Source organism: Bos taurus, chromosome 10 (genome assembly GCF_002263795.3).
Source record: "Bos taurus isolate L1 Dominette 01449 registration number 42190680 breed Hereford chromosome 10, ARS-UCD2.0, whole genome shotgun sequence".
NCBI lineage: Eukaryota > Metazoa > Chordata > Mammalia > Artiodactyla > Bovidae > Bos > Bos taurus.
In genome coordinates this window covers 6,664,252-6,688,455 of record NC_037337.1, presented here as the reverse complement: position 1 = coordinate 6,688,455, position 24,204 = coordinate 6,664,252, and the positions used below count along the sequence as shown (strand labels likewise).

Genomic DNA, 24,204 nt, shown 5'->3' with positions numbered 1-24,204 from the left:
GGGGCAGGAGGAGAAGGGGACAACAGAGGATGAGATGGCTGGATGGCATCACTGACTCAATGGACATGAGTTTGAGCAAGCTCCGGGAGTTGGTGATGGACAGAGAAGCCTGGTGTGCTGCAGTCCATGGGGTCGCAAAGAGGCAGACACAACTGAGCAACTGAACTGAAATTTGTTTATGTGACTGTTTCAATTATACACAAAAAAGACCCCTACCATGTGTAAATTTGCAATTTTATGAGTCCAAAAATCAATTAAAATCTATATTTTTATTATATATCAACTATGTAAATTATACTTTTAGGATTTGAGTTATTACCATTTTTATACCTACCACTCCCATTTTCCTCCTATAGGTTGTGTATGCTTTTTTAAGAAATATAGAAATTTACAATAGTTAAAAAGATCCACTACATACTGAGCCAAACTCTAAGTTATATAATATCATTATTTGTAAATTATCCCTTAATGAAGGAAAGATATTAAACAATTATACAGTTCTTCAGTAGCAAGGTCAGGTGGTGGCTTGATATGATTGATACCCTCTTATTTCCTCAATCCCCCTCAGTTCAGTTCAGTAGCTCAGTCATGTCTGACTCTTTACGCCCCCATGAACCACAGCACACCAGGCTTCCCTGTCTATCACCAACTCCTGGAACTTGCTCAAATTCATGTCCATTGAGTCAGTGATCCCATCCAACCATCTCATCCTCTGTCATTCCCTTCTCCTCCTGTCCTCAATCTTTCCCAGCATGAGGGTCTTTTCCAATGAGTCAGTTCTTCACATCAGGTAGCCAAAGTATTGGACCTTCAGCTTCAGCATCAGTCCTTCCGTTGAATAATGAGGACTGATTTCCTTTAGGATTGACTGGTTTGATCTCCTTGCAGGGCAAGGGACTCTAAAGAGTCTTCAACAACACAGTTCAAAAGCATCAAATCTTTGGCGCTCAACTTTCTTTACAGTCCAACTTTTAGATCCGTACATGATTACTGGAAAACCATAGCTTTGACTAGACAAACCTTTGTTGGCAAAGTAATGTCTCTGCTTTTTAATATGCTGTCTAAGTTTGTCTAGGTTTGTAAGCTAGGGCTGCCCAGGTAACACTAGTGGTAAAGAACCTTCCTGCAAATGCAGGAGATGTAAGAGATGTGGGTTTGATATCCGGGTTGGGAAGATCCCCTGGAGGAGGAAATGGCAACCCACTCCAGTATTCTTGCCTGGAAAATCCTATGGACAGAGGAACCATGGGGTCGAAAAGAGTCGAACATGACTGAGTGACTAACACTATTACTATGAGGAGGTTTGTTATAGCTTTTCTTCCAAAGAGCAAGCATCTTTTAATTTCATGGCTGCAATCACCATCTGCAGTGATTTTAGAGCCTAAGAAAATAAAGTCTGTCACTGTTTCCATTGTTCCCCCATCTATTTGCCGTGAAGTGGTTGGACCACATGCCGTGATCTTTGTTTTTTGAAAGCTGAGTTTTAAGCCAGGTTTTCACTCTCCTCTTTCATTTTCATCAAGAGGCTCTTTAGTTCCTCTTTGCTTTCTGTCATAAGGGTGGTGTCATCTGCATATCGGAGGTTATTGATATTTCTCCTGGCAGTCTTGACTCCAGCTTGTGCTTCTTCCAGCCCAGCGTTTCTCATGATGTACTCTGCATAGAAGTTAAATAAACACAGGGTGACAGTACACGGCCTTGACGTACTCCTTTTCCTATTTGGAACCAGTCTGTTGCTCCATGTCCAGTTCTAACTATTGCTTCTTGACCTGTATACAGATTTCTCAGGAGGAAGGTAAGGTGGTCTGGTATTCCCATCTCTGAAGAATTTTCCACAGTTTGTTGTGATCTACATAGTCAAAGGCTTTGGTGTAGTCAATGAAGCAGAAGTAGATGTTTTTCTGGAACTCTCTTGCTTTTTCAATGATCCAATGGATGTTGGCAATTTGACCTATGGCTCCTCTGCCTTTTCTAAATCCAGCTTGAACATCTGGAAGTTCTTGTTTCACGTACTCTTGAAGCCTGGCTTGGAGAATTTTGAGCATTACTTTGCTAGTGTGTGTGATGACTGCAATTGTGCGGTAGTTTGAACATTCTTTGGCATTGTCTTTCTTTGAGATTGGAATGAAAACTGACCTTTTCCAGTCCTTTAGAAAAGGAATTTTCCAAATTTCCTGGCATACTGAGTGCAGCACTTCCACAGCATCATCTTTTAGGATTTGAAATAGCTTAACTGGAATTCCATCACCTCCACTAGCTTTGTTTGTAGTGATGCTTCCTAAGGCCCACTTGACTTCACACTTCAGAATGTCTGGCTCTAGGTGAGTGACCACACCATTGTGATTATCTGGGTCATGAAGCTCTTTTTTGTACAGGTCTTCTGTGTATTCTTGCCACCTCTTCTTAATATCTTCTGCTTCTGTTAGGTCCATACTGTTTCTGTCCTTCTAGTCTTTCCCATTCTGTTGTTTTCCTCTCTTTCTTTGCATTGATCACTGAGGAAGGCTTTCTTGTCTCTTCTTGCTCTTCTTTGGAACTCTGCATTCAGATGCTTATATCTTTCCTTTCCTCCTTTGCTTTTCACGTCTCTTCTTTTCACAACTATTTGTAAGGCCTCCCCAGACAGCCATTTTGCTTTTTTGCATTTCTTTTCCATGGGGATGGTCTTGAACCCTGTCTCCTGTACAATGTCATGAACCTCATTCCATAGTTCATCAGGCACTCTATCTATCAGATCTAGGCCCTTAAATCTATTTCTCACTTCCACTGTATAATCAGAAGGGATTTGATTTAGGTCATACCTGAATGGTCTAGTGGATTTCCATACTTTCTTCAATTTAAGTCTGAATTTGGCAATAAGGAGTTCATGATCTGAGCCACAGTCAGCTCCCGGTCTTGCTTTTGCTGACTGTGTAGAGCTTCTCCATCTTTGGCTGCAAAGACTATAATCAATCCGATTTTGGTATTGACCATATGGTGATTATATTATAGGGGGAAAATAATCTTAAGAATCCTTACAAAACCCTCATAATCATGTTACAATATTGTTGCTTTTTCATGTCATCATAAATGATAAAATGTTGTAGTTCTCTTTCTTAGACAGATGATCAGTGTATAACTGTTTCCCCTAACTGGGACATTTTGCATTTTCCCTTCTAAAAAAAATGTATTATTCATGGTCCAGTAGAGCTAAGCAATGAATAACTATAATAGTAAAGATCACACACAATAGCAACACCTTGAAGGCATCCTGGGGCAGTGGGTCAGGGAGGGTTGTTACGATTTATTACTAGGCATGTCTGATCCTCTGTTTCTCATTTTTGAAATGCTGAATGTTTTTGCAGTCATCTTTTGCTGATTTTATGGACTTCATTATATTTTTTTGTCTGTTATCAGAATAACAGATGCTATTAGTTATTTTTCAGATTTTTAAAAAATGAAGTATTAATTGCATATTAGGCTACTATCTTAACGACTTCCCAGGTGGCACTAGCAGTAAAGAGCCTGCCTGCCAATGCAGGAGACGTAAGAAATGCAGGTTTGATCCCTGCGTTGGGAAGATCTCCTGGGGAAGGAATGGCAACTCACTCCAGTATTCTTGCCTAGAACATCCCATGGACAGAGGAGCATGGCAGGCTACAGTCCGTATGGTGGCAAAGAGTTGGAAAGGATTGATTTACTTAGTGTGCACACATGCAGGCTACTATCTTAAATTTCAGAGTACTTTTAACTTTCTGAAGTACTTTCATATCTATTCTATGTATGCTATTTTAAAGTAAAATTGAACTTCTCTATTAAATTCTGTACTAAGAAGGGCATAGCCTGTAGGAGTTGTGCTTGGCAAATTTCTGCAGTGAATTAACTATAATGTGACTGCAGAATAAATTTAGGTACTGAACCAACATCTAATCCTGGGCAAACTTGTCTGTTTGTTTTCCCACATTTTGCAGTTTTTGAGAAAGGGTCTCACGTATCCCAATTTTTCTGATTGCATAATATTCTCATTCAATTTTCAATTCACAAAACAGTTCTGATTTGTGCTAAACACCATATAAACTGTTTGGGTTTATGCACATCAACATTTTTTCTTTTTAAATACAAATCATTGAGAAAATGAATGTTCTTTTAGGAAAATGTATTTTAAAATACTTACCATGAAATAGTCAGTGAAATATTTTATCTATCTTTATTGTGGGAGGTGGTAAATAAAATAATAAAGTGAAATGTGGGTTTACTCTCTTAGATATTCAAGTTGTATTGTATTTATGATTAGTCAAACCTTCCATAAAAGTCTCAAATCATATAGTTCTGGGATCCAGAGTAACCAGGATAGTTAGGGAGTTTGGGATGGACATGTACACCCTGCCATATTTAAAATGGATGACTGATGAGACCTACTGTATAACTTACGGAACTCTGCTCAACATTATGTGGCAGCCTGGATGGGGGAGGAGTTTGGGGGAGAATGGATACATGTAAATATATGGTTGGGTCTCTTCACTGTTCACCTGAAACTATCACAACTTTGTTAATCAGCTATGCTGCTGCTACTGCTGTTAAGTCGCTTCAGTCGTGTCCAACTCTGTGCGACCCCATAGATGGCAGCCCACCAGGCTCTCCCGTCCCTGGGATTCTCCAGGCAAGAACACTGGAGTGGGTTGCCATTTCCTTCTCCAATGCATGACAGTGAAAAGGGAAAGTGAAGTCGCTCAGTCATGTCCTACTCCTAGGGACCCCATGGACTGCAGCCCACCAGGCCCCTCCGTCCATGGGATTTTCCAGGCAAGAGTGCTGGAGTGGGTTGCCATTGCCTTCTCCATAATCAGCTATAGCTCAATACAAAATAAAAGGTTAAAAAAAATAAAGTATCCTGGGTAGAATGGAGATGATATGAAACTATAGGCAGGAAAAAATTTTCATTATAAAAGCCACATATATTGTGTAGCTATAAAATCCTGAGACTTCTTTTTCAAAATCCACACTTCCAAGCAATTCTCGTTACATTACAGATTGTACATACTCCACTTCCTGCTTAGTGCCTGAGCCTTATTCCACGCTGCTCTCCCCTGACTCCCCAGCTCCAGGCGCAGAAGCCTCCTGGGATGTCTCAGCCTTTGCACTTGTGTTCATGTTGTAGGTCTTAGGTCAAAGGTCACCTATTCAGCGAGGTGGTCTCTGACCATGGTGTCTAATCAGCACCCTCTTTCTTTCAGGCACAGATCACTCTCTGAGTTATCTCATTTATTCATGTACTTGTTTATCATCTGCCTCATCCATTAAGACGAGAGGGCAGTAAAGGAAGGGCCCTAATTCCCAACCCTCCTCCAGGGCATTGATCCTCATGAACATTTGTGACATAGCATATATGCTATTAGTCAGCTGCTGGTGGCTCAGACAGTAAAGCATCTGCTTGCAATGCAGGAGACTGGGTTCTATCCTTCAGTCAGGAAGATCCCCTGGAGAAGGAAATCGAGACTCACTCCAATACTCTTGCCTGGAAAATTCCACGGATGGAGGAGCCTGGTGGGCTACAGTCCATGGGGTTGCAAAGAGTCGGATACGACTGAGCGACTTCACTTTCACTTTCATATATGCTATTGGATATTCAAAACAAATTTAGGTCCTGAAATTTGAAATTTTCAGTGCCTAATGGAAATCTGAGGTGGTCAAGCTGACACTCTACTTTTAATTCACCTTAGAGATCAGGGGCGGCGGCCGAGAGGAGCTACTCTGTCCAAAGTCAGGGGCAGTGGCCGAGACAAGCTACTGCATGCCCGAGGTTAGGGCGGCGGCCGAGAGGAGCTACCCCACGTCCAAGGAGCGGTGGCTGCTCAGGTGCAGGAGGGCTGAGAGGGGCTACTCCACATTCAAGGTCAGGAGGGGTGGCAGTGAGGAGATACCCCTTGTCCAAGGTAAGGAGGAGCAGCTGGGCTTTGTTGGAGCAGCCGTGAAGAGATACCCACGACCAAGGTAAGAGAAACCCAAGTAAGACAGTGGGTGTTGCAAGAGGGCGTCAGAGGGCAGACAAACTGAAACCATGATCACAGAAAACTAGCCAATCTGATCACATGGACCACAGCCTTGTCTAACTCAATGAAACTAAGCCATGCCGTGTGGGGCCACCCAAGATGGACAGGTCATGGTGGAGAGGTCTGATAGAATGGTCCACGGGAGAAGGGAATGGCAAACCACTTCAGCATTCTTGCCTTGAGAACCCCATGAACAGTATGAAAAGGCAAAATGATAGGATACTGAAAGAGGAACTCCTCGGGTCGGTAGGTACCCAATATGCTACTGGAGATCAGTGGAGAAATAACTCCAGAAAGAATGAAGGGATGGAGCCAAAGCAAAAAAAAAAAAAAAATACCCAGTTGTGGACGTGACTGGTGATAGAAGCAAGGTCTGATGCTGTAAAGAGCAATATTGCATAAGAACCTGGAATGTCAGGTCCATGAATCAAGGCAAATTGGAAGTGGTCAAACAGGAGATGGCAAGAGTGAGTGTCGACATTCTAGGAATCAGCGAACTGAAATGGACTGGAATGGGTGAATTTAAGTCAGATGACCATTATATCTACTACTGCGGGCAGGAATCCCTCAGAAGAAATGGAGTGGCCATCATGGTCAACAAAAGAGTCCAAAATGCAGTACTTGGATGCAATCTCAAAAACGACAGAATGATCTCTGTTCATTTCCAAGGCAAACCATTCAATATCACAGTAATCCAAGTCTATGCCCCAACCAGTAACGTTGAAGAAGCTGAAGTTGAACAGTTCTATGAAGACCTACAAGACCTTTTAGAACTAACACCCCAAAAAGATGTCCTTTCATTATAGGGGACTGGAATGCAAAAGTAGGAAGTCAAGAAACACATGGAGTAACAGGAAAATTTGGCCTTGGAATATGGAATGAAGCAGGGCAAAGGCTAATAGAGTTTTGCCAAGAGAACACACTGGTCATAGCAAACACCCTCTTCCAACACCACAAGAAAAGACTCTACACATGGACATCACCAGATGGTCAATACCGAAATCAGACTGATTATAGTCTTTGCAGCCAAAGATGGAGAAGCTCTATACAGTCAGCAAAAGCAAAACCAGGAGCTGACTGTGGCTCAGATCATGAACTCCTTATTGCCAAATTCAGACTTAAATTGAAGAAAGTAGGGAAAACCACTAGACCATTCAGGTATGACCTAAATCAAATCCCTTATGATTATACAGTGGAAGTGAGAAATAGATTTAAGGGACTAGATCTGATAGACAGAGTGCCTGATGAACTATGGACTGAGGTTCATGACATTGTACAGGAGACAGGGATCAAGACCATTCCCATGGAAAAGAAATGCAAAAAAAGCAAAATGGCTGCCTGGGGAGGCCTTACAAATAGCTGTGAAAAGAAGAGAAGCGAAAAGCAAAGGAGAAAAGGAAAGATATAAGCATCTGAATGCAGAGTTACAAAGAATAGCAAGGAGAGATATGAAAGCCTTCTTCAGTGATCAATGCAAAGAAATAGAGGAAAACAACAAAATGGGAAAGACTACAGATCTCTTCAAGAAAATGAGAGATATCAAGGGAACATTTCATGCAAAGATGGGCTCAATAAAGGACAGAAATGGTATGGACCTAACAGAAGCAGAAGATATTAAGAAGAGGTGGCAAGAATACACAGAAGAACTGTACAAAAAAGATCTTCACGACCCAGATAATCACGATGGTGTTATCACTCACCTAGAGCCAGACATCCTGGAATGTGAAGTCAAGTGGGCCTTAGAAAGCATCACTACAAACAAAGCTAGTGAAGGTGATGGAATTCCAGTTGAGCTATTCCAAATCCTGAAAGATGATGCTGTCAAAGTGCTGCACTCAACATGCCAGTAAATTTGGAAAACTCAGCAGTGGCCATAGGACTGGAAAAGGTCAGTTTTCATTCCAATCCCAAAGAAAGGCAATGCCAAAGAATGCTCAAACTACCACACAATTGCACTCATCTCACATGCTAGGAAAGTGATGCTCAAAATTCTCCAAGCCAGGCTTCAGCAATATGTGAACCGTGAACTTCCAGATGTTTAAGCTGGATTTAGAAAAGGCAGAGGAACCAGAGATCAAATTGCCAACATCCGCTGGATCATCAAAAAAGCAAGAGAGTTCCAGAAAAACATCTATTTCTGCTTTATTGACTATGCCAAAGCCTTTGACTGTGTGGATCACAGTAAACTGTGGAAAATTCTGAAAGAGATGGGAATACCAGACCAACTGACCTGCCTCTTAGGAAGCAACAGTTAGAATTGGACATGGAACAACAGACTGGAAAAGGAGTACGTCAAGGCTGTATATTGTCACCCTGCTTATTTAACTTATATGCAGAGTACATCATGAGAAACACTGGGCTGGAATAAGCACAAGCTGGAATCAAGATTGCCAGGAGAAATATCAATAACCTCCAATATGCAGATGACACCACCCTTATGGCAGAAAGTGAAGAGGAACTAAAAAGCCTCTTGACGAAACTCAAAGAGGAGAGTGAAAAAGTTGGCTTAAAGCTCAACATTCAGAAAACGAAGATCATGGCATCTGGTCCCATCACTTCTTGGGAAATAGATGGTAAAACAGTGGAAACAGTGTCAGACTTTCTTTTTTTGGGCTCCAAAATCACTGCAGATGGTGACTACAGCCGTGAAATTAAAAGACGCTTACTCCTTAGAAAGAAAGTTATGGCCAACCTAGATAGCACACTGAAAAGCAGAGATATTACTTCACCAACAAAGGTCCGTCTAGTCAAGACTATGGTTTTTCCAGTGGTCATGTATGGATGTGAGAGTTGGACTGTGAAGAAAGCTGAGCACCGAAGAATTGATGGTTTTGAACTGTGGTGTTGGAGAAGACTCTTGAGAGTCCCTTGGAATGCAAGGAGATCCAACCAGTTCATCCTAAAGATCAGTCCTGGGTGTTCATTGGAAGGACTGAAGCTGAGTCTGAAACTCCAATACTTTGGCCACCTCACGTGAAGTGTTGACTCATCGGAAAAGACCCTGATGCTGGGAGGGATTGGGGGCAGGAGGAGAAGGCGATGACAGAGGATGAGATGGCTGGATGGCATCACTGACTTGATGGACGTGAGTCTCAGTGAACTCCGGAGTTGGTGATGGACAGGGAGGCCTGGCGTGCTGGGATTCATGAGGTCACAGAGTCAGACACGACTGAAGCACTCAACTAAACTGAAGTGAATAATGCAGGATGTAGGTGGAGATGTATTAAAAACACAAAGATGTCTAGTTCTTTGCATATTTATTACTATTCGGCCTGGCTTATGGGGTTGAGGTGAGGAATATTCAAGTAAGTTTTTTTTGTATATTTACTGTAGGTAATTTTATTTTATTTTTATTGAAGTACAGTTGATTTACAATATTGTGTTTCAGGTGTACAGCAAAGTAATTCAGATCTTTTCTTAGATTCTTTTCCATTATAGGTTTTTGTAAGATATTGAATATAGTTCCTTGTGCTATACAATAAATCTCTGTTGTTTTTTATATATCATAATATCTGTTAATATCATACTCTTAACTTATCCCTCCCCATCTCCCACTTTCCCTTCTGGTAGCCATAAGTTTGTTTGTATGTCTGTGAGTCTGTTTCTGCTTTGTAAATAAATTAATTTGTATTATTTTCCCCACTTATAAGTGATATCATACAATATTTATCTTTCTCTGCTTTACTTCACTTAGTGTTTTTTTATGCCCATCCATGTTGCTGCAAATATTTCATTCTTTATGACTGAGTAATGTTCCAGTGTGTGTGTGTGTGTTTGTGTGTCTATGTCTTTCTTATCCATTCATCTATCCATGCACATCTGGGTTGCTTCCATGTCTTGGCTACTGTAAATAGTGCTGCTTTTAACATTGGGTCAATGTATCTTTTTGAATTAGAGTTTTTGTCTTTTCCAGGTATATGCCTACAAGCATAATTACTAGCTTTAGTTTTTTAAGGAATCTCTATACTGTGTAGGAGGATTCCCCTTTCTCCACACCTTCACCAGTATCAAATAAGTTTAAAAGACAACCACTGTTTTAGATAGCAATGGCTTAAATTAGATCTAAACAGTAAAATAATAGCATGACAAAGCCATTCCATCTACTGAAAAATGAAGTAAATTGAGTCAGAAAATCCTATTTCCTAACATTTACATGATAAACCTTCCAAGACCCAACATGGGTACTAAACACTTGCTATGCAGAAGCAGCCTGTCATATTGGAGTCTTCCTCTCACTTGGCAGGTGGGGCCCACTTGGCTTTGTTTTAAGAGTTTCAATTTAAAACATTTTAACAGGCTGAAATGATATATATAAAAATCTAGTCACTTCATTTAAAAATAATTGGTAATTTTTGGATGTTGCTAGGCACCCATATTTGGAGAAGGAAATGGCAACCCACTCTAGTATTCTTGCCTGGAGAATTCCATGGACAGAGGAGTCTGGTGGGCTTGTCAGTCCATGGGGTCGCAGAGCCGGACACGGCTGAGCGACTATCACTGACTCACTCACTCAGGCACCCATATTATTATAAAAATTAATAAAGGGAAAAAATAAAGCATTTGTATTCCAGGGTAACCAAAGAGTTGATGAGGGGGAAAAAAAGAAATGCAAGATACATCAGTTATTAATAAATCAGCTGGTGATTTAAAAACTCCTGATTAATATTTTTGTTTTTGCCTACTTAAGGCGACTTTGGGGGGAAGGGGATGTGGAAAAGGCAGCAGTTGGAGGACTCAAAAGCACTCTTCGGGGCTAAGATTACATTCTGGCTTCAGAGAAGTCAGTCGGAGGCGACAGTTCCTTCCGGGGTCTGCGTCTCACAAGCCTGGAGATGGCGCTGCAGGGGGACCTGACCCAGCTCTCCCTCTCTGCCGGAAGCGTTAGGCGGGCTCGGCCTGCGGTCTGTCTGCGGCAACGCTTCCTGTCTGATCCCCGCGGCCGCACCTCCGGTCCCTTTGAGGACCGCTGGGCCTCAAAGCAGAAGTGCGGAAAGTGGGTGCGGTAGCAAGCCACGCCCTGGATCGCCGAGAATCCCTGGGCCCTCTGGAAGTCGCTCGGCTCCTTCCGGCCACGACCCGGGCGAAGCGGGGCCGGGGCGGGGCGAGGCGAGGCGAGGCGGGGCGGCGGCGTCGTGCGGCGTGCTGACGTGCGGCGCCCGGCTCCCCCTGCAGGCGGCGCGCGGCTGCGCCTGTCGGCCACGTGAGGCTCCCCCTGCCGGCCGCGTGCGATCATACCGCGGCGCTGGCCCGCTTCCCTCACGACGCACTCGCGGCCTGAGGCGCTGCACTCGCGGAACAGGCCGGTCTCCCGCCAAGAAGGTGCTTATTAATTCATAATTTCTCCTGGCCCTCAGAGCACTTTTTGTTTTGTGATTTTTACTTTTTTTAATTAAAAAACATTTTTTTTGTTTTGCGGAAATGGAGGAGTTGGAGAAGGAGGATAAGAAAGACTCCGAGTGCGACGTGGAGATGGAAGAAGGCTCCCAGGCCGCAGACTGGGACAGCGATGAAACGGTGGTAGAGGGGTCCGTGACGGAGAGCGACCCCGAGGAAGAGGCGCTGCCCTGGAGAAGGTGACCGCCCTTGGGCCGGGGCCTTGGCGGCGGGTAGCCCTCCGAGATTTGAGGGGGAGGTGTTCCCAGCCAGACTGCGTGCAGGCGGGAGTAGGGCCTGTGGGCGCCCAGGCCTGAGCTAAGAACTTTGTAGATAAAGACCCCCAAACCCTCCCCATACCCCCTCACCTAGGACCGAATGAGCTTTATAGTTAAGTGGCATTGGAAGGAAAGAAAGTAAAGTCGCTCAGTCGTGTCCGACTCTTTGCGACCCCGTGGACTGTAGCCTACCAGGCACCTCTGTCCATGGGATTCTCCAGGCAAGAATACTGGAGTGGGTTACCATTTCCTTCTCCAGGGGATCTTCCCAACCCAGGGATCGAACCCGGATCTCCTGCATTGGAGGCAGACTCTTGAACCTCTGAGCCAACATTACGGCATTTTAAAAAAGTCCGCTTTCTTAGCCTGGGGCTTTTTTGCACAGGTACAAAAGTATTGGGTCTAAACCCTTCATGCGTTACGCTTCAAGCGACTCCTAACTAACGTGTAAGGGGCAGTTCCTATACTTTCCAGAAACGATCGTGTGATGGGGGAACTGGTTACTGCCAAACTGGAGACGGATAGCTTTATAAGAATCAAGAGAAGATGGTAGTTCTTTCATCAAAACATAGCTAGTTCTCTGTGCTGGACACGGGGAGAAGATAAAAGAGAAGAGGCCACTGCCTTTGAGAAACCTGCAGGCCAGGAAAGCCATAAACAGATCGTTTCAATATTGTGTGGGAAGTTCAGGGTTGGAGGTAGGTGCAGGCTGGTTTAGGAGCTCAGAGGGGGGTTGTCTTCTGTAATTTATTTATTTATGTTTGGTTCCTTTGAGTTGCTGCGCATATGCTTTCTCCAGTTGCAGTCATTGGGGAGCTACTCTTTGTTGGGGTGCACGGGCTTCCTCATCGTGGTGGCTTCTCTTGTTGAGCGTAGGGTGTCGGCACACCGGTGCCGGCTCAGTAGTTGTGGCAGGGGGCTAGCTGCCCCTCGGCATGTGAAATCTTCTCAGACCAGGGATCAAACCCATGTCCCCTGCACTGACAGGTGGATTCCCATCTGCTATACAGAGTTGGCTTCTGAGTAGAGGCGTGAAGATGGATAGGAGTTAAGTCAGGTGAAGAGGTTTTTAGGCCAAGGGAACTGCCTGGGTAAGGGTGTCGTGGTGGGACATAGCAATGTGTTATGTGTGCTGGAACGTGCAAACAGTTAAGTATTACTGATGTGTTAAATGTTGTGATAGGTGTGGTGAAAGATGAGCCTGGAGAGAAAGGTAGGATAAGGTCATGTAAGGCTTCTTAGAGCTTGTATGAGTCTCTAAGATCTTAAGTGGAGGAGTAGCATAATCAGATTTTCATTCACTCATGCATGCCCTGGATCGGGGCTTTGTAAATTCCAATGAAAAGTTTTTTATTTCTTTAAATCACTTCAGAATCCTGTTAAAAGGTGGATTCCAATTCAGGAGTTCTAATGGCACCCCACTCCAGTACTCTTGTCTGGAAAATCCCATGGACGGAGGGCCTGGTGGGCTGTAGTCCATGAGGTCGCTAAGAGTTGGACACGACTGAGCGACTTCACTTTCACTTTTCACTTTCATGCATTGGAGAAGGAAATGGCCACCCAGTCCAGTGTTCTTGCCTGGAGAACCCCAGGGACGGGGGAGCCTGGTGGGCTGCCGTCTATGGGGTCGCACAGAGTCGGACATGACTGAAGCGACTTAGCAGCAACAGCAAGTATATGTTCAGGTCAAATCATATTCTGTGAACATTATAAGTGAATATAAAGGCTAATTGAATAAAATACCCTATAAAATGAGTGTTCATTCTGTCCTTTAAGACAGACTAGCACTGTCCTCATGAATTGTCTAGATGAAAAATACCTGTTATAAAGGATACAGTTGCAGAAGGGAAAAATATAAAGCAAGATACAATGAGACAATGAATAATTGGACTAAAATAGCTAAAGTAAGAAACATTTTGGGTCAGGATCTATGTCAAAATAATTACTCCTCCAGTGATTAAAACAGAATGGTGCCAAGTACTATTCTTAAAGCTGTAAACTCTGAGAGAAGAGATAGAGCAAGATTAGCTTCAGTAGTGGGCATCAGTCCCCCATGGCCAGCAGCCACTCTCTGCAGCTGATGCAGGGTCATTGGCCTGCACACCCCTCTCTGGTGCCACCGGACGACGGACTTCATCCTCTCCCCACAGAGGACACACAGAGTAGTGGGGTTGGCACACACTTTTCAACAGAACAGAGGAGTACACCCTGAGGCTAGACAGGGAAGTGTATTCCCATACAAGGTGGTAAGTCCAGTACAGGCTGGGAGGACTCTGTCTTTTAGGAGGAAAATGTTCCAGACCCAAGGCCTAGCAGGGGTGAAAGGTGATATGCGCACGACTGCCTTTCTCAACACATTCTTTGTTATCTCCTGTAGAAAGTACACATATTGCCTCCTCAGTTGAATCAGATCAAACCTCTCGATCTAATAACTGGTTTACAGGAAATATACAGGACAGACGAACACATGACATGTAGTCTTCAAATCCCAAATGTGGGAAACTCTATGGGAAAACCAACCCAGTTTCTTCAACAAATAAATTGTAAGGGGCAGGGAAAGGTATAACTTGCAGATTTTAAAAGAGACTTAAGAGACATACAACCAAATGCAATGTGTGTATCTTGTTTGGATCCCGATATGAACAAAACCATTGAAAAAAGAGACAGGGAAATCTGACTGCAATCTGTCTGTTAGTTTACATTGCTGTATAGCAGCTTACTCCAAAACGTATTAACTTCTTAAAGCAATAAACATACTGTGTAGTTTCTGTGGTTCAGGAGTTGAGGAGTTGCTTGACTAATCATCAGGCTCAAGGACTCAGAAGGCTGCATTCATCTCACGGTTTCATGAGAAGGAGCCACTACCCGAACGGTGGTTGTGAGATTCAGCTCCTTCTTTGGCTGTTGACTTTAGTCCTTGGCTCCTCTCTGTTGACGGGGGCCTCCCTTAGTTTCCTGGTATGTAGGCTTCTGCAAAGGACATCCGCAACCTGGCAGGCTGGCTTCCACAAGAGGGAAGCAGCGAGAGAATGAGAGGAGAAGATGGAAGCCAGTGAGGCCACATCCCAACCTGTTTGCTGTGTTTTGTTTATGAGAAGAGTTGCTGGATCCAGTCCATACTCAAGGATAAATACCATATACAAGGGTATAAATACTGAGAGCCATTAAAGAGGTTGCTTACTATAGACTATAAAACGTTTAATAACATTAAGTAATTATTGGCTTTTTTAAAAATGTAGTTTTGGCTGTTTTTACAGGTGTGATTATTATGGTTATGTTAAAAGAGTCCTTATCTTTTAGAATTGAATACTGAAATATTTCCAGATGAAATGGAATAAGATGTTCAGGATTTGCTTTAAAAATAATCTAGTAAGAGACTCACACTGGGTGGAGAGGATGGCAAGGGTTATAGAGGAAGCAATAATGGCTGGGTACTGATAATTATTGCACTCAGATGGTGAGTGTACTATTGTCTTTTATTTGTGATTATTTGTAATTTTCCATAAAAAAGTAAAATGGGTAAAAAAAAACCACCCGGGTTCCAAATCATATATTTATGCCTTAGTACATTGTTACATTCTTGGATTCTGGGAAGATTTTAAAACATTTTTTTTTTTATTGTGGTGAGATATATATATAATGTAGAATAGCATTTTAGCCATTTTCAAGTGTGTAATTCAGTGACATTAAATACATTCACATTCTTGTGCAGCCATCACTACTAGTTATCTCTAGAATTTTTTCATCTCCCCAAATTGACACTCTGTGTATAACTCCCCATTCTTCCCTGCCATCAGCCCTTGGCAGCCACCATTCTGCTTTCTGTTTCTATGAATCTGATTACTCTCTGTACCTCATGTAAGTGGAATGATACCATTTTTGTTCCTTTATGTCTGACTTTTTTCACTTAATATGATGTCTTTAAGGTCTGTCCATGATGTAGCATTTATTAGTATTTCTTTCTTTTTTAAGGCTGAAAAATATTCCACTATATGTAGGTTCCACATTGTTTATCTACTCATCTGTCAGTGGACACTTGTCAATCTCCACCTTTTAGCTGTTGTGAATAGTGTTTCTGTGAACATAAGTGTACAAATTCAGGTCTCTGCTTTCAGTTGTTTTGTGTACATACACAGAAATGGAATTAATAGATCAAACTGTAAATCTGTGTCTAATTTTTTGAAGACGCACCATACTGTTTTCCATAGTGGCTGTACCAATTTACATTCCCACTAGCAATGAACAAGAGTTCCAGTTTCTCCATATACTTGCCACATTTGTTATTTTTGTTTTTTGTTTGTTTATTTGTTTTTGGTTGGTGTGAAGTAGTATCTCATTATGGTTTCCCTAATGCTTAGTATTGTTGAGCATTTTTCATGTTGCCAAGAGAAATATCAGTAACCTCAGATATGCAGATGACACCACACTTGTGGCAGAAAGTAAAGAGGAACTAAAAAGCCTCTTGATGAAAGTGAAAGAGGAGAGTGAAACAGTTGGCTTAAAGCTCAACATTCAGAAAACTAAGATCATGGCATCGAGTCCCATCACTTCATGGCAAATACATGGGGAAACAATGGAAACAGTGATAGACTTTCTTTTCTTGGGCTTCAGAATCACTGCAGATGGTGACTGCAGCCATGAAATTAAAAGACACTTGCTCCTTGGAAGAAAAACTATGACAGACCTAGAGAGCATATTAAAAAGCAGACACATTGTCAACAAAGTGCTGTCTAGTCAAAGTTATGGTTTTTCCAGTAGTCATGTGTGGATGTGAGAGTTGGACCGTAAATAAAGACCATAAAGAAAGCTGAGTGCCGAAGAATTAATACTTTTAAACTGTGTTTTTGGAGAAGACTCTCGAGTCCCCTGGACTGCCAGGAGATCAAACAAGTCAATCTTAAAGGAAATCAGTCCTGAACGCTTGTTGGAAGGACTAATACTGAAGCTGCAGCTCCAATACTCTGGCCACCTGTTGCAAAGGGCTGACTCATTGGAAAAGACCCTAATGCTGGGAAAGATTGAAGGCAGGAGGAGAAGGGGACGACAGAGGATGAGATGGTTGGATGGTATCACTGACCCGATGGACATGAGTTTGAGCAAGCTCCGGGAGTTGGCGATGGACAGGGAAGCCTGGTGTGCTGCAGTCCGTGGGGTTGCAAAGAATCACACGTGACTGAGTGACTGAACTGAACTGATTTGTATATCTATCTGCTTTGGAGAAGTGTCTATTCAAATCCTTTGCCCATTTTTTTTTCATTCTTTAAAGATTTTTTAAACAGAGGAAATTCTTAGTAGCATACTGAGAATGATATATAGTAGCATACTTAGAATGCTCTGCTTAGTAGCATACTCGCCATGATATATCTGCTGTTTTTATCACTCACCAGATCTGAAGCTTCTTGAGAACAAGGACTATCTTTTCTCTTTACCTTGGTGCTGCCTAGAACATAGTAAGATGTGAATCCAAAACTTAAATTTCTGTTATTTATGTTCTGAAAATATACACTTGAATTTAACCCTGGGATCTTAAATTCTCTGTGATGTAGAGAAAGGTGAATGAAAAAACCCACCAGCACTGGTTCCTTCACATCATCTCCTCATTTCATTTCTGTTCAAAAACTATATTGATGTTTGCCCCTTACTCCAAAATATCCAAAAATAGCAGAGTATTTATTTAAAAAGAACATGAGCACATGAATAAGTCTTAATTTTCATCTTGGAAAAGTTTTTTAATTTATTTTTTAATTGCTTTCCAAAATTTTGTTGTTTTCTGTCAAACATCAACAAGAATCAGCCATAGGTACACCCATGTCCCCTCCCTCCCAAAGCTTCCTCCCATCTCCCTCCCCATCCCACCTGTCTAGACTGTCACAGAGCCCCTGTTTGAGTTCCCTGAGTCAAACAGCAAATTCTGGTTGGGTGTCTATTTTACATATGGTAACGTAAGTTTCCATGTTACTCTCTCCGTACATCTCACTCTCTCCCTCCTCACATCCCCCATGTCCATCTGTTCTCTATGTCTATTTCTCCATTGCTGCCCTGCAAATAAATTCATCAGTACCATCTTTCTAGATTCCATATATATGCATTAGTATACGATATTTATATTTCTCTTTCTTATTTATTTCACTGTGTATAATAGCCTCATTAGAAGCTGACTCAAATGCACTCCTTTTTATGGCTCAGTAATATTCCATTGTAGATATGTACCACAGCTGCTTTATCCACTCATCTGTTGATGGGCATCTAGGTTGCTTCCATGTTTTAGCTATTGTAAATAGTGCTTCAATGAACAATGGGATACATGTGTCTTTTTCAGTTTTGGTTTCCTCAGGGTATATGCCTAGGAGTGGGATTGCTGGGTCATATAGTGGTTTTATTACTAGTTTTTTTTTTAAGGAATCTCCATACTGTCTTCCATAGTGGCTGTATCAATTTACATTCCGACTGGCAAGATGGTTCCCTTTTCTCCACACCCTCTCCAGCATTTATTGTTTGTAGAATTTTGATGATGGCCATTCTGACTGGTGTGAAATGGTATCTTGTTTTGATTTACATTTCTCTAATAATGAGCAATGTTGAGCCTCTTTTCATGTGTTTTGTTAGTCATCTGTATGTCTTCTTTGGAGAAATGTCTGTTTAGGTCTTTTTCCCAGTTTTTGATTGGGCTTTTAGTTTTTCTGGTATTGAGTTGTATGAGCTGCTTGTGTATTTTGGAAATTAATTCTTTGTCAGTTGTTTCCTTTGCTATTATTTTCTCCCATTCTGAGGGTTGTCTTTTCACCTTGTTTGTAGTTTCCTTTGCTGTGCAAAAGTTTTTTTAAGTTTCATTAGGTCCCACTTATTTATTTTTGCTTTTATTTCCATTACTCTAGGAGGTGGGTCATAGAGAATCTTGCTTTGATTTATGTCATCAAGTGTTCTGCCTATATTTTCCTCTAAGAGTTTTATAGTTTCTGGTCTTACATTTAGGTCTTTAATTCATTTTGAGTTTATCTTTGTGTGGCATTAGGAGGGCATGCATGGTGGCTCAGATGGTAAAGAATCCGCCTGCAGTGTGGAAGACCTGGGTTCAATCCCTGGGTTGGGAAGATCCCCTGGAGGAAGAAATGGCAACCCACTGCAGTATTCTTGCCTGGAGAATCCCATGGACAGAGGAGCCTGGCGGGCTGCACACCAGGGGCTCACAGAGTCAGACACGACTGAGCGACCGAGCACGTGGCGTTAGGAAGTGCTTGACTTCACTCCTTCACACATAGCTGCCAGTTTTCCCGGCACCACTTAGTGAAGAGGCTGTCGGCCCCAATGTATGCTCCTGCCTCCTTTGTCAAAAATAAGGTACCCGTAGGTGTGTGAGTCATCGTGGATAAGTTTTAAAGACTATATTTCTGAAAAAATGCATTGATATAGAATATTAACAGTGGTATAACTAGGAATTTTAGCAAATTTAGTTATAATTTTATGAGTAGTTTATATTGAACTATGTTAAAAGTTTATTCACTTAATCATTTTGCAATGCATGCTGTGTATCATCACACTGTATAACTTAAACTTATACAATATTATATGTCAGTTACATCTCAGTAAAACTGGAAAAAAAACTTAAATGACAGTTGAATTGTTAGTCTTTAAGAAACATCGTAACATCTATACCTTCTTTTTTGTTTCTGAAAGGTTGCTTTTTAATCAAGACACGTCTCTTAGATCTGAGTTCAGTCTCCATCCCAGTAAAGGTGAGAAATAATTCTTTTCACTAAGTAGTCCCTTTACGGAGAAGGCAATGGCACCCCACTCCAGTACTCTTGCCTGGAAAATCCCATGGACGGAGGAGCCTGGTAGGCTGAAGTCCATGGGGTCATGAAGAGTCAGACACGACTGAGTGACTTCACTTTCTCTTTTCACTTTCATTCATTGGAGAAGGAAATGGCAACCCACTCCAGTGTTCTTGCCTGGAGAATCCCAGGGACGGGGGAGCCTGGTGGGCTGCCGTCTATGGGGTCACACAGAGTCGGACACGACTGAAGTGACTTAGCAGCAGCAGCAGTCCCTTTAATTTTCCAAGTATTATTATTCTATTAACTTCTTTTATATTTAGTCTTATTCTTTAACTTTACACAGAATAAATTTCTTACAGGCATCTGTAACAGATCTTAAGATCTGTTGTTTTAAGGATAGCAATGGGGTTTGTAACTTCTAGAAGATGTTTATGACTCCTAAAGAGGGCTACTGATAATGTGGAAGTAGCACTGGGATAGCAGTTCTCCCCCAGAGATCTCCCACTTAACTCTCGAACTTTCCTATTTGCAAAGTGAATAATACTTTTTAATAATCAGTCTGATTCTGTCAGACTAAAATTGAGTACAAGTATCCTTGGTATATATTTTTTAAAAAGAGCCTTTCACTTACAAATTCTCCAAACTTCCTTGAGTCCACTTCTAGATCAATATTTACACTTCCAGAAAAATCTATCACTGATTGTTGCGGTTCAGAAAGATTAATTTTGCAGAAAGCCATTCAAGTAGTGGGTTATTTCCTTTTATGATTCTTCCTGTGAGCCATTTTTTATTGGAGAATATCTGGAAATAGGTGTAGGACAGAAGGAAAATATCCTAACCATCATGGAACTCTTGTGTGTATGCACTTGTGCCTAGGTATCCGTGGGGGACTGTTTGCAGGAGCCTCTGTATACACCCAAATCCCCAAGTCCCATAGTTAGCCCTCCACATCTGTGTACTGCACATTCATAGACTCCACCAGCTGTGAATTGTAAACACAGTACACGATTTCATGTGTGGTTGGTGGAATCTGTGCATGTCAAACTCACGGTTGTGGAGGGCTGAATGTATATCCATTAAAAAACATCCTTGTTTAAGTGGACCCCCTGTTATTCAAGGGTCAACTGTAGTTCACAAAGTCCTTGCTGTACATCATCGCACCTGATACCCCAATGGCAAATTACAGTTTGATCTTGGAACAGTTTTTCCTACATGTAATTGGAAGGGATATTGTGTAACATTGGTCTCCAAAGTGTATTCTTATGATGTATAAAATGCCACTAGGAAGAAGTTGGATTTCTGTTTGAATATTCCAACAAAGTTTTTTCCCTTTGCTTCCCTTCCCTTTTCCAAATGGTGGATAGACCTTAATTATTTTGCTAATTATTAAAAGTATAACATTTTAAAGTGTAATATTATATAATATAAAAAGTGAAAGATCCCATCGCCTACTTTTCTCTGTTAATTTAGCACCTAACAATTGCCAGTGTTTAGTATTTGTGTTGTTTTCTAGACATTTGTGTACCAATCTAAATACGTTTTTTAATCATTAGTATTGTCCTACATATATTTTTTCTTTGTTATATTGATCTACGCCAGCCTGTTAAATTGCTGCCTTTATTCCATTATATGAATATACCTTTACATAATAACTTGATAATGTTTGATGCTTCTCAGTATGTTTGCCTACTTTTCTGATTATTTCCTTAGAATAAGCAGCTAAAATTAATTTGATTTTAAAGGATGAACACATGTCAGATTTTGACATATATTGCCTCCTATAAAAGATGGCTTTTTCTCTCTAGATCCAACACAGGACATACGCAACCTTTGCCAAACTGGTAAGTAAAATGTATCTGTTTATTTTAATTTGCATTTTTGAAGAGTGCCAGGGTTAGGCATACTTTAATATTAACCATTTACAGTTTTGTGTGTGTGTGTGTGTGTGTGTGAGTGAAGCCTTGGGTCATTGTTAAAGCAGAGCAATAACACTATTGAAAATGACCTGTGATTGTATTTCATTTAGGTGCATCTTCTCCAGAGATTCAGGTTAGATTCAGATTCAGAGAGGACCCACAGGAGCAAATGAGAATAAATCAAACAATGCTTATTCTTATTGAGGATACAGTCTTACAGGTGTGTAGCTTACTGATTAAATGCATGCTTTTTAAAAATTAGTAATGCTATTTGAAATAAGGGAAAATTACTCATGATTAATTCTTTTTGCTATTGTTTTGCTTTTCTTTCTTTCTTTCTTTTCCCATTTCTTAGCCAGTCACTCTGTTTCTTATGTAAAAGTCAAATGTTTTAGGCTCTTTTATTTATTTCTCTTTCTCATAGAAATGTGGGATTGAGACAGTTAAAATAGGCTAAAATAAGATATAATAATTAACAGTTTTCATCTCCATTGTATGTTAGAGGTCACCTTAAATTTGTGAATAAGATACTAATCTGTGTGGTGTAATTTGAGATACAGGCCACTGAAAGACCCCCTCTATTGTCCTGTGTGTGTGTGTGTGCGCGCGCGTGTGTGTGTGTGAGAGAGAGAGAGTACATGTGTGCAGGCATACATTATATACACAAATTTTCACTTGTTTCTTTTTAATGCAGTCACCATGGGGAAAATTAAGGGATGATTCATTTAGCACCTTGCCATAAATAAATTAACTAACCAGAGATAACTACAGAATTTAAGGAATGGAAGAGAGAATACATGTATTTTAATAGCAGAAATTGACAGAAGTTTCAAAGAGTGACTGTGAGGGTTTCTTTGATATTGCATCTGCTGCTGCTGCTGCTAAGTCGCTTCAGTCGTGTCCAACTCTGTGTGACCCCATAGACAGCAGCCCACCAGGCTCCCCCGTCCCTGGGATTCTCCAGGCAAGAACACTGGAGTGGGTTGCCATGTCCTTCTCCAATGCATGAAAGTGAAAAGAGAAAGTGAAGTCGCTCAGTCGAGTCTGACTCCTGGCGATCCCATGGACTGCAGCCTACCAGGCTCCTCCGTCCATGGGATTTTCCAGGCAAGAGTACTGGAGTGGGGTGCCATTGCCTTCTCCGGATATTGTATCTAGGAAGGTGTATAACTTGTGTAACTAGTCAAAAGAGAAAAATACAACACCAAATATTTTTTTAAAAGCTGGAGATGCCTGTATTTAGTTTCTAACAGTTCGTTTAAATATAAGTTTTATAACTTCTGAATTAAGAAGAAAAAAATTTTCCCCTTTAGCTTTAGTAACTGTGAAATGGGAAATAAAAATTAAATTTTTTCTCTTTATCTCAGAAATGTTTATTATGTGAATATTGTACTTGGCTCTAGATTGTACCTCAGAATGGTAATTTTGAAAGCTTGATTACCAAACCTTTTTGGTAGTCAAATCTAATTAAAAATATAGACTCTCAGACTCATATTTGAGTAGAACCTAGGACTCTCCATTTTTCAAAAGCCTCCCAAGAAATTTCTAATGATCAGCTAGATTGAAACAATTGCCTTAGAGGCCTGACTATCTTTCAAAGATTCTTTCATCAGATTGTAAATCAGCTATCTGCTGACCATGGGCTTCTTAAGATAAGAAGGGTTAAATGAAGTATTTGGTATTTGTCCTTCTTTTTTTGCCTTCATAGAATTTCATTGGTAGTAAAATAGATACCTCCTTTAACTTTCCCCTGCTTCTCCCCCATTTTTCTTTTAACAGTAAGTTAGGCCATGTTATCAAAGTGTTAAACATCTGTAGCAAATTTTAATTAGTGTTTTTTTTAATTGATAAGATACTGCTACTTTCACAGTTTTTAACTGTATTCTTTGAAAATAAACCTTTAGAAATTTAACTATGTGAGAGATAATGATTTTATCAAATAAATAGACCAGGAAAGGCACTGGTCTCTTTAAATAACTTCCCAAAGTTAATTTAAAGAAAAAAATAATGTATTGTTTTGAAACTTGAATATGTATTGCTTCAAAATCTGATGTTGAGTAAATTCTAAAAAGTTCAGTTACTAAACAGATTTCTAAACAAAATTTTCATTAAAACTCAGATATAATACTGACATTTCAACTTCAAAACACTTTTAGAAATGATGAGATTGGGAATGACATATATACACCACTATGTATAAAATAGGTAACTAATGAGAACCTACTGTCTAGCACAGGGAATTCTACTCAGTGATCTGTGGTGACCTAAAAGGAAAGCAAATCTAAAAAAGAGGGGATATATATATACATATAAGTGATTCACTTTACTTTACACCAGAGACTAACACAGCATTAAAGTTATAGTAAACATATAGTAAAGAAACTATACTCCAATAAAGATTTTTTTTTAAAAAATGGTGGAACATTTTAAGTAAGGGCAAACTATGAAGATGATAATGAGAATCTTTGGTTTGACAAGTACCATGCTAATTTTTAAAAACATAAGAAGTGTTTTAAAATATCATTTTTGTTGGGTCTTGCAGGTGCTATAGGCAAGCAGTTCTTTATAGGTGCTATATGGCAAGCAGTTTTGTTCTTTATAGGTGATACGGCAAGCAGTTTTTAAATTTTACATAGAAATTTTTAAAATTTTGTTTAGCTTAGTAGTATATCTGGAGAGATAATTGGAGACATTACTATCAAAATTAGAAGATATAATAGTTAATTTTACATGTTGACTGGGCCATTGGGTACCCAAATAGTTAGTGAGACATTCTGGGAGTTTCTTTGAGGATGTTTTTGAATGAGATTAACATTTAAGTCAGTGGATTTGG

The 24,204-nt window shown here is 40.8% G+C and overlaps 1 protein-coding gene across 3 annotated transcripts in view; it reads left to right on the top strand.

The window, feature by feature from the left end:
- The first annotated feature begins 11,265 nt into the window (after positions 1-11,265).
- Positions 11,266-24,204, top strand: part of ANKRD31 (ankyrin repeat domain 31) — a 136,162-nt gene continuing 123,223 nt past the window's right edge. For all 3 annotated transcript variants that reach the window (XR_001501099.3, XM_059890754.1, XM_002690414.6), the window contains exons 1-5: positions 11,266-11,348; positions 11,454-11,602; positions 19,355-19,413; positions 21,261-21,296; positions 21,482-21,591. Coding sequence is in view for 2 of the 3 variants with exons in the window: in XM_059890754.1 (XP_059746737.1) it covers positions 11,499-11,602; positions 19,355-19,413; positions 21,261-21,296; positions 21,482-21,591 (309 nt within the window). In the remaining variant the exon portion in view is untranslated. The remainder of the gene's footprint in view (positions 11,349-11,453; positions 11,603-19,354; positions 19,414-21,260; positions 21,297-21,481; positions 21,592-24,204) is intronic.